Raw genomic sequence first — 10,534 nt, forward strand, 5'->3', positions numbered from 1 at the left:
CCACTGTGAACTAAGGTTGGGTACAAACGTTTCTGCGAGAGTCGCCAGCTGCGACTCTATTGCAGGCGAAGGATTTTGGGGTGTGCGGCAGTGCCCACTGTGGGACATAGCACCCTGGGGCCGACAGCAAGCAGACAGCAGAACCCTGCTGAGTCAGGGGAGGAGGAAAGACTTGGAGGACCGCCCAGCATCCACAAGAGTGCAGAATTATGAGAAAACATCTGGCCTTTTGTGATGGCTCAAAATCAGGCCTATTTACACCGTCCGTAAGTTGAGCGCATTCCCTGTATGACTTATCTCAGAGGCCATGCTCAGACCCTGGAACTGCAGGCACGGGTGGGAACATTCACCCTCTCCATCAGAGTATCTGTAGCAGCTGATAAAAAGGTAGAGCATGGAGATTAAGTTGTATTTGTTAAAGAAAGAGAGTCTTGCAAAAGGTCTACAAACAAGAAGATTGTAGCTGTATGTTACCAAGTGGTCAACAGGTCTCAGTGTCTTTGGTTTATGCTAAGGTGAGAACTTGTTGGCATGCTGTTGTTATCACGTTTAGAAGTGCTATCCTTGACTGAGCGCATTTCTACTGTGGCGGTACGTGGGGACACCTGCTCTAAAACCAAAACTCTAGCGGAGGGACGTTCACTTTCCTCTTTCTTACTCGTTTTGCGCTCCCCCCAAACCAGTGTCAAATTAATGCAACCGCCTTTTTTAAAGTGAAAACTGAGAAAGAGGTTTCTGTCTCGCTCTCAGAGTTCCCGGCGAAGCGATGACGACACCTTAGAAGAACAGATCAGGCGAACAAGTGAGGACTCGCGAGCCCTGAGGGAATTAATGGAGGGAGAGCGGGGGAAACTGAGGCAGAGTTTGGAGGAGCTGCAGCGACTTCACAGCCAGGTTAGCAATTCCCACATTTTACAGGTGGTCTTGTAACACCCTTGTGCATCTCCCAAGACATGCTTTCCACAGATGAGATCAACGAGATAAATAGCCAGGAGGATCTGGTCAAACACCAGTTAAGGTTGTATGAGGGAATCTCTGTTAAGCCCACAGCAGAGGTGCAGAGGCTTCCTGTGTGCAGGATCAGAGTTTCTTTTGACAAGTGTCCGGTGTCCCATCCCTGACATCTAAAGCAGCAAAATTTCTTTTAAATCTTGCCCCCAGTCTGCTTTTGGATCATGGCCTGTCTCATTTAAACTCTACGCAGCAGAAGACCCTAAAGTACAAGGCTGCTTGATACAGGGGACTGGAAACCCATGGGCATCCAGCCTGATCCATATCACTTGTATTAAGCCCTCTTGAAGTGTAGATGCAGCTGCTGGATGGACAAACCAGGGCTGCCGTCTTGGAGCTAACCCCCTTCCAGCACATCACAGAACAGCACCACGAGATCCTCAGTAAATGAGCTCCCAGAATCCTAACAGGGGACAACCTGGCCCCAGCCAGCAACCCCCAAGCCAACAGGGACAGTCTAAGGCTAATGCAAACACAACAGCAACAGTGATCCAACTCTGAAAGCAGCACCATGCCCAAAGCACCGAATGGGACTACATCTGCACTGAAGCCAGCAGTAGCATCTTCTATGTCCAAGGTCCCATGTCAAAAGCAGCTTCACTGAGAACAGAGCCAGGCATCCAAGGAAAAGCTCTGCAATACCTATGTCTGTGGAAGAAGTCCTCCAAATGCTACAGGGGATCTGGAGGCTGGCAGCAGACGCAATCTTTGGCTCAGCTGCTCATGTAGCACCATATTGTATTAGAGCAGGAAACAAGACTAATGCCCTTGGTGGCCCTTCCAGTGCTCCTGTATGGCCCTTTCTCCATACGCTTTCAGAGAAGGGGAAAGAAAAATCATCCCTGTCAAAAAATTCAGAGCAACCTGGGGTCCGACAGCCTTACGTGGGGGCTACAGAAGTTTCCACCCACGTGCCAAAGAGGAGAAGAGCTTCTTAAACTCCCTCCACACCAAACCAGGAATGCTTAACCCCATCCTAGACCTAAAATAACTCAAATCTGGTCATGTCAGGTGTGGACCTGAGTGGCCAGTTTCCAGGACAGCCTGTCTGCAGGCCCAGGAGGGCTCATGACTTTGATGAGACTGATGCTTCTGCACTGCCTACCTGGTTCACCGCGAGCAGCTAAAGCTTAGCAGCACGATCCAGCCACTGTCAAAGTAGGGCTCTTCCTGCAGCAGTGAGAGGAGTCATTAAATATCCCTGGCAGCAATGGCTCTGCATTTAAGATGACAGGAAATCCATGCTACTCACTGCGGAAGAACTGGCTAATTAGAGGCAGATAGGGAGCAGCCTTGGAGCTGGTCCTTCCCGAGGGCAACTCCTGGCAAAGACACATCTACCATAAACGGCACCTCGGAGGGTCTGAGCCCTTGTCCCAGGCGAGACGTGAACCAAGGCTCTGTGCCAGGATCCTCCTCTTTCCATGGTCGCTGAACTCCTGTGCATCTTCCTACAGGCTCTCCCGGTCCCTTAAGTGATACTGGAGATAAATGAGACAAGGGTTGGATCACGACAATTTATCTGTGCTGACAGAGATCGTTACAGGCTCATTTGCAACTTTTTGCGGGATCATCCATGCACCAGCCAGCTTGTGTGGCAGCAGCACCTCCTCGTCCGGACTCCCAGTGATGTGCCCTCCGTAGAAACATGGGGAAAGCTGGGGCTTAGCCACAAAAGCAGCAGACTTTGCCCTCGGGAAAGTGCGCCAGCCTCGCACAGGAGGCAAGTGCACGTCTACAGCAGCCCCCGACCATAACCCAGGATCGCAATTGCTCAAGGTCAACAACTGCTCTCCCACCCCACAGAAGAAACAGTATTGGCCTCTGTTCACCGCTAAAGAAATTTGATGTGTGCGGAAATCTGGTCTGTCCCAGGCGGCAGTGCTTTGCTGCCACTGCATCCCTCTGCGCTGTCACTGATATGGACACAAGAACGGGGGAACTCTTCCTAAAATGCTTCGGGGATCTCACAGCGCTGGACCTGCTCCTTGCTCCTGCCCGAGAGCGAGGTCGCCAGCAAAGCAAGCGGCCGCCCCTCTACGTGCGCCCCGCGCCGCGAGGCGGGCTCGCACCTTCGGCCCGTCCCATTTCTCCTGCTGGACAGGCCATCGGGTACCTGCGGCCTCCCGTTCCTACCTGAAACACTGAAAAAACAACCAAAACCCCAACCCCCACCCCAACCCCAACAGCAGCTCTTCTGGGGCCCGGTGAGCCGTCGTGCCCTCCTTCCCACCACCTGCCCGTGCCCGGGAGCGCGGTAGCGGCGGGTCCTCCCTCACTGCCAATGTCATGAGTCCTTTTTGACTGTTTGCTCCCTATTTAAAGATTTCTTTGCGGATTCGAGCAGCAGTCAGAGCAGGGAGGTGGGCCAGGCGCTGGAAGGGTTTCCAGGTAGTAGCGTAGCGTAGCAGTGCGTGTGCGCTGGGGACAAAGGAATTAAATGTAGGGAAGCTTGCAAGGCTGTGCTAACGCAGTCCTGGCAGGATTTCACACCCTATTAACTCACTCTGCCCAGCACCAGGAAGACAGATTCGTTGCTCAGCCTATTTAAGACTCCACATGTATGTTAAAGTCTAATTAAAATTGCACCATGTGCCAGTCACACCTTGCGTGGCGTGAAAGGGGAATTTCACATCCGTTGTCTGCAGCTTCGGAAGAAATAACGGCCACAGAGATCCTTCCGGCTGCTGGGTGGTGTTTGCAGTAATTTAGCCCAGGAAAGCTCAGGCGCTGAAGGTCAGACGCAGAGGACGGGCACGTTCGACAAATTGCCCAGCGAGGGGGCAACATTCCCGCACCGACTCTTCGGTGGCTTTAAAGCTGTTGAGATTGCAGAGTTGCCAGCGCGTCCGGGTTCACCTGCAGGGCGTTTTTTCCCCTATTCATGGTGAATTCGTCCAACCGAGCGTGTGTTTTACGGCCTCCCCGTGCTGCCCGGCAGGTCACTCTGCTGAGCGTGGAGATGACGACGTTGAAGGAGGAGCGGGACCGGCTCCGAGGCACAGCCGAAGACAAGGAGGCGAGCGAACGGCTCCTGCAGGCCATCAGGGACCGAGACGAGGCCATCGCCAAGTGAGTACCCCGAGCAGCCGAAACCGGGCTTCGGTTAGCCGTGCTGGAGCACCTGAGCCGGAGCCACCTCCAGGGTGGGCTTTTCCCACCCCATGGTTGTTTGGCAGCTGGAAATAAAGCACGGGAGCAAGTCTTGGCCTTGCCAATGGGAAATCCAGCCAAGGGCTTGCAACCAGGGCAGATCCCGGTTTCCAGACCTGCCCTGAGACGGGACTGGTGGGATTTAAGAGGATGCCGTGCTCCCTGTTTTTTGCCATCCTTCGTGCTGGTTTGTGGCACAGCAGAGGAGAGGGCTTGGACTTCTGGAGAAGCAAAAGGAAACACTAGGTCTGCCCTATTCTTCCTATTTTCCTTCTTTTGCTCTTCCAGACACGCGGTCCCTTGTCCCCCACCAGGCCCCGTTTACACCCCTGCCCGGGCCTCTTCTCCAAACCACTGCTCAGGCCACGCTCTCCTCTCCTGCCCCAGGGTCTCTTCCGAAACGAGCTGGGTCAGGGCCCCACACTTCATTTCCCTACGGAAATGCCTAGTCCGCATGGCGTTGGCAAGAGGAGGAGCGCGAGGAAGCGCTCTGCAGCCCGAGCGCGCAGGCAGCTCCACAAGCTCGCACAGTCCCGCAGGCCTTTCCGAGCACCCGGAGCATCCGCGCAGCTCGCGCCGGTATCCGGGTACCCAGCTCCTGCAGCTCGCCACCGTAACACCTCCATCTGTTGGCAAAAATTGGGAACATCCCAGCTGTACCGCCTGGTGCAAAAAGGTTGCACTGACGTTTCATATCCACGTGGGCTGCCGGTCCCGCTGTGCCTATGGCGACGCGCGGCCGCTCCGTGCAGAACGCCGTTAGCATCCACGCAGCGACGGGCGTTTGGCAGCAAAAGGCTGCCGAGGGCCCTCGGAGCCCAAGCCGCGAGCCGAGGGCGCAGCTCCTCTGCGGCCGCTGCCGCGGCTAATGACCCCGCCGGGACAAAGCGCCGATATTCGCGGCTCGCTGTCCCACAGCAACGGCGGTCCAGCGAAAGGGAATGCCACAAGCAGGCATGGACCAGCGGCAGGTGATTAATGAGCAGAGAGTAGCTGCAAGCAAAAGCAGACGTGAGCATCTTGTCGCTAGACGTGCGAGCGGCCGCTCCGTGGGCGCAGCGCCGGCACAGTCCCTTCCCGCCCCATGTCCCAGGGGTTAAGCCGGTTTTGCTGAAGTGCTCCCAAAAAAACCCTCTCTCCGAACAAAAACAAAATTGCTGCCTAAGGCAGACATCTGGCATGGAAAAATCTGAGCTTGAAGCTGAAGTCTGGCAATGTGGCAAGGAAAAGGAAAACGGGGTCTTAGAGTAGGAAGTGTTGAGCAACCTCTACCTGGCTAGAAACAGCAAATTCCCCGGCTGTTCTTCTGCAGGGGAGCACGAGGGAGCTTTCAGGAGATGCATTAGATACTGTTAATAAGTGCAGTTATTCCTTCCCAAAAATGTTTGCAAGGAAAGATGGTTCCTAGCAAATCCTTTTACCTTTTCCCCATGGCACAGCAGTGAATTGAGAACTTAAGGTTTGGGGCAAGGCTGTCAATGCTCACGGGCACGTGTCCAGCACGCGGTCACATCGGAGGGGAAAGCTGGGGCCACGTGTCCCAGGGCTGGAGGGGACAGGATGGGATGGGGATAGGGATGGGGATAGGGATAGGGCCGGGGCTGCCCGCGCTTCTTGCTCTCCCGCAGGAAGAACGCGGTGGAGGTGGAACTGGCCAAGTGCAAGATCGACATGATGTCCCTCAACAGCCAGCTGCTCGACGCCATCCAGCAGAAAGTGAACCTCTCGCAGCAGCTGGAGGCCTGGCAGGTGAGCGGCGCTGGCGCGGCGCGAGGCCCCACGGGGCAGCAGAGGGCACCTTCGGGTGCTGCCCCCCACCCCCGGCAGGCTTGCTGCGTGTCCGGAGACGCCAGCACCTTCTGCTCCGCGGGATCCAGGGATGCACCGGCGTTCCTGGAGGTAGAGCAAAGCAGCCTCCTGCTCCCGCCCTTTCACTTTTTAGCTGTTATATAGCAACAGCTCTTGGAAGGGGAGAACCAGCCGGAGCTGCGCGGCTGCAGCGCGGCGGCAGGTGCCTCCGGCAGGACGCCCCCGCCGGGGCGCGGGGAGGGGGCGCAGGGACCCCCGGCCCGGGCGCCGCGGGGGCTCGCGGAGCGCATCCGTGGAGGCAGACGGCTCCTGGTGAGCGGTTCCCCGTATGGCTGCAGTGCTGTCAGCTCGGAGGACCTAGCAAGATGGAAAAAGATAAATTCAAGCTGTCAGCCAAAACTGAAAAGAAGGGCTAAACAAACCCCAAAGACATCGTAGCTGTGGCGGCCGCCCCGGCCGTGCTCGGGCTGGGGATCGGTGGGGAGAAGGGGCTGAGCAAAGCCCGAGAGCACTTGCACGAGGGTGAAGCTGCCTCCGCGGCAAAGGCAGCACCGAGGCAGGGTTGCTCGAAGGGGAAGAGGCCAGCGCAGAGAAGAGGCGCAGGCTGGTTTGCAGTAGCTCGTTGAGGACCTTGCGAGACCCCGGCTCCACTCAGGACCCCGCCAGAGCGGTAGAAACCTTCTCGCCTGCGACCTCGCTCCTGTTTCAACTCCACTGTGTTCTCGTTTCTCTTTTCTTCTTTTTTTCTTTCTTTCTCCTGCTTACAGTTTGCTTCCTCAGGGCTTTTTACTATCTGGCTCCTTTGGTTTCTGATCTAGTGGCCTTTCTCAGTTCCTGTACCAACAGCTTTAGTCGTACACCCCTCCTGCCTTCGAGGTGAGCTCACGCCGCCCCGCCACGCTCGCCGGCCCGGCCGAGCGCCACCACCACCGCTGCCGCCGCTCCATTTCCATCTGTCCGCACCGCCGCCGCGGCCCCCCTTAGCCCTCTGCATCGGGCGCCGAGGGGAGTCCCGGAGCTTCGGGTCCCCCTGCACCTCGGTGCCCGTTGGCGCTGCGCTCCACGCAGGGATGAGCTACAGCCCGAGCGCTGCTGCAGCTCGGCTGGGTTTCATAAATTGAGCCCCGCTTACATGGCAGAGCCTGCGCTTGGTCCCGGAGTCTCCCCAGCGCAGGGTTTAACGACGGGCGTCTGCACTTTCGCATCAGGCTGCACTGCCCGATTGCACCCGAGCCCACGGCGCCGGGTCTCCGAGGCGAGAACGAGGCCCCCGGGCGCTGCAGAAAGTTGCCTCCGATGCAGTGATCTAACGTAGCAAAAGCGGCCTCGCGCCGCCTTTCCCATCGCAGCGACCGGAGCCGGGGCAGCGGGCAGCGTGGGCAAGGGCCGGCATCCAGGTCTGGGCTCCTCGCAGCGCCGTTGCCACAGTTCAAGCAGCAGCAAAGGCTGCAGCCCAAGATGAGCATCGCAGAGGTGTCGTTAGGGCTTTCAGGCCAGGGTTTTCCTGTCCAGCTGGGGCACAGCTGGGGCGCTCGCTGGCTGGCAGCAGCCGCCTCCCCAGACCCTGCCCTTCGTCCCAGCCGGGCAGCAAACGGCTGGAAATAGGTCACGCTCCTCTTCTGGGGCTACTTTATGCGTATGAGTTTTCACCCAGCCTCAGTTACACGCAGTTATACCCAAAATCGTGGATTTGAAGGTTTCAAATTGGTCGAAGGGGTAGCCAGGCTTGCAAGGAACGCTTTAGCCCGTGCCGTTAGCAGCGGCGCTGACTAGTTATTCTGTGTAGAGCGATTCTAGGGAGCTGCCAGCACGGGTCAGACCAGAGCGGTTTTGGTAGCTGTAGAAACCCAGCGCGCAGTGGCGTGTGCCAGCGCCTCCCTCGGGGAGCCCAGGGCCGGCGCGGGGCGCCAGCCCGTCTGGTGCAAAGCACCCGCTCCCGGCTTTCCACACCGCCTTTATTTTTTCTGTTTCTCCCTGCCCTGGAAGGGGACGTTTGCAAGGGGAAGGGAGCAGAGCAGGGTGGTGCAGCAGCACCGCTAGCACCCTGCTGCCGCGGGAGCGTCCCCCTCCTTGTCATCCCGCCTCCATCCCATCCCATCCCTTTTTTGCCCCCGCGCGGGCTCACCTCTCCCGCTAACGGCCGCGTCCTCTCCCTCTGCCGCAGGATGACATGCACAGGGTCATTGACCAGCAGCTGATGGACAAACACCCGAAGGAATGGAGCCAGCTCGCTTATTCCTTCTCCAGGGGCTACGGCGCAAAGCGGGGTGCCCGTCCCTCCCCCGGGCCCAGGCCGGAGCAGCAGGGGGACGAGCCCGCCGGGGCAGAAGGGAACCGTCTCTTTTCCTTTTTCAAGAAAAATTAATCCGTAAAGGAGAAACCTCTCCAGCAGTTCCTGCTTCGAGGTGGGGAGTGGGGGCAAGGGCCCAGCTCGCTGATGGACCCAACTCTGATCCACTAGGAAAAAAAGAAAAAAAAAAGACCCTTGAGACTCTGCACTATTTCCACCGCACCTGGTCTGAACCAAATGTTTACATGAATTGGAGATTTGCAAATTGACAGTGTGACACTGATTGAAAGCAACTTTTTTTTTTATTATTCTTCAAGTGGAGCGATAAACTTCAGGGTATACTTAGGCGCTTTGACACAGTCCAGTTTCTGCTGTGAATAATAATCTGGTTGTCTTAAAAAACATTCTCATGCTGGAGGAGCCACCAAGAAGCCCGAGGACAAAACAGCGCAGGGGATTGAGACTTGCCGTCACAGCGCGCGCAGGGGAAAGAAGAGGGCCGGCCGCAAGAGAAGAGAGGGGAAGTCCCTTACGCCCCCCTCCCATCCCAGCCACGACGATGTCCTTCGTCCCACGGAGACCGGAGCTGCTCTAGCCCTAGCACTGGTGTGTCTTGATGAGTGTAGCTTACTCCGTGGTGGAAGATGAGTCCTTAGGGCATGTCCAGCCTAGGAGGGGTCTCCCATACAGCTCTGCGTAGCTGTGCGCACCACAACAGGGATCGGACTCCTTGCAGATCAGTGCAGTTGCAAGCTTGCTGCTGTTAGGACCTTCTCCAGCTCCCTCTTGGTACAGAGTAAAGAGTTAGAGTCTGTAGTTGCATAAAATGCGGATTTCCTCCCCAAGAGGCTGACCATCTGCAACAGATTACAGACTGAAGCTGTGGATGTTCAGTCCTGGGGCACCTACTCTCCCTCCACTGTCTGAGGGTAGTTGTGGAGCTTCAGCAAGTCACACGTTCCCCAAAGCCATGTACTCCTCTCAGATTAAGAAATCTGAGATTTTAACTGGATGGGCCCCCAAAAAGCCTGACACCTGGAAATAACTCACTGAAAGCCTACCCATAATGATGCCAGTAGGTCTTTGACATGGGTTGGCAGACTTGATCCTCAGAAAGTACGCAGGCACCTACCCTCACTAAAGTCAAAGGAGATTAGGGCATCTACAAAGCTCTGGAGAACTTGCAGCTTGCTCTTTGCCTCACGCAGTAACATTAGCTATGGCCAGACAAAAACACTGACTATTTGTTCCTGCCTGTGGGTCATTTTACTGCTCAACCTTTTGTCGAGTAGATAGCTAAATCTCCTTTTAACCACAGATGATCAGAGCCTGCGTTACTGTGAGCATTACTTGATCAACGAGGAGAAACGTTTGGTGTCTGCACACAGCGGTGCTGGAAATCCTGCAATACGTAGGTAAGGACCTTCCCTATGCACTGGATGGTCACCTTGCAGCTCTTCCCTTTAGCAGTCTATCAGCATAAAACAGTATGCCAGACTAGACTCAGAGCTGTCCTGCTGCTATCATGCAATTTGCACATATTTTCCCAGCTCATGATACCCACAGGCCCGAATTTGTTTCTATGTCGCTTTAGAGGCTACCACCTACACTATTGCCATAGGAGATGAAGGTAGGTACACATTCAGCTCTGCCCAGCGCAGTGACTTAGGTGCTAAAACACCATCCTACATGGAGCTGCTAATCTCTGCTCAGTATTTACAGTCACAAGCTTTCTGCTAGAATTAGGTATCTAACTCTTTCTTCTGTGAGGCAGGTAAGTTAAAATAACATAACATCAGCCTCTCATCTAGTGCATAGGACGGACCCATAATACCTCAGTACAAACACTCCTTCTGCCCTCAAGGATCTGAGCATTCCCACTTTTCCATATTGGCAATGGAACTGCCACATTCTGGTATGAAATTATCTTACATTGAGGTTGCTCCACGTTGCAAGGAGCAGCAAAGTACTCTTTGGGGCCGAGGACGATGCTGAAAACCTGAGTGGAAAAGCCTATTTACTTGAAAGCAATGAAACCTGGATTCCAGATCCTGCTCCAGGAAATACTTCAGTAAATCACGCAAAATGAAATAAAGCGCCACCAATACAGCTTAATGCTTACCTGGAAGGGAGTCTGGAGTCTCGCAGGCAGGGAAGGAAACTGAACCTTGGCCTCTTCCCAACCACCGAGCATCTGCTTGTATCCACTTGTGCGAGTGAGGGAAAGGGATTTAGCGGTGTGCCAAGCGCTCTCAGGATGGCAAGTCCTCA

The 10,534-nt window shown here is 55.6% G+C and overlaps 1 protein-coding gene across 1 annotated transcript in view; it reads left to right on the plus strand.

The window, feature by feature from the left end:
- BICDL1 (BICD family like cargo adaptor 1) overlaps positions 1-8,338 on the plus strand; it is a 42,045-nt gene extending 33,707 nt beyond the window's left edge. Inside the window, exons 8-11 of the mRNA XM_067307046.1 lie at positions 751-894; positions 3,953-4,083; positions 5,793-5,913; positions 8,138-8,338. Coding sequence (XP_067163147.1) covers positions 751-894; positions 3,953-4,083; positions 5,793-5,913; positions 8,138-8,338 — 597 coding nt within the window. The remainder of the gene's footprint in view (positions 1-750; positions 895-3,952; positions 4,084-5,792; positions 5,914-8,137) is intronic.
- Positions 8,339-10,534: the final 2,196 nt, after the last annotated feature.

Source organism: Apteryx mantelli, chromosome 17 (genome assembly GCF_036417845.1).
Source record: "Apteryx mantelli isolate bAptMan1 chromosome 17, bAptMan1.hap1, whole genome shotgun sequence".
In the NCBI taxonomy this organism is placed as follows: domain Eukaryota; kingdom Metazoa; phylum Chordata; class Aves; order Apterygiformes; family Apterygidae; genus Apteryx; species Apteryx mantelli.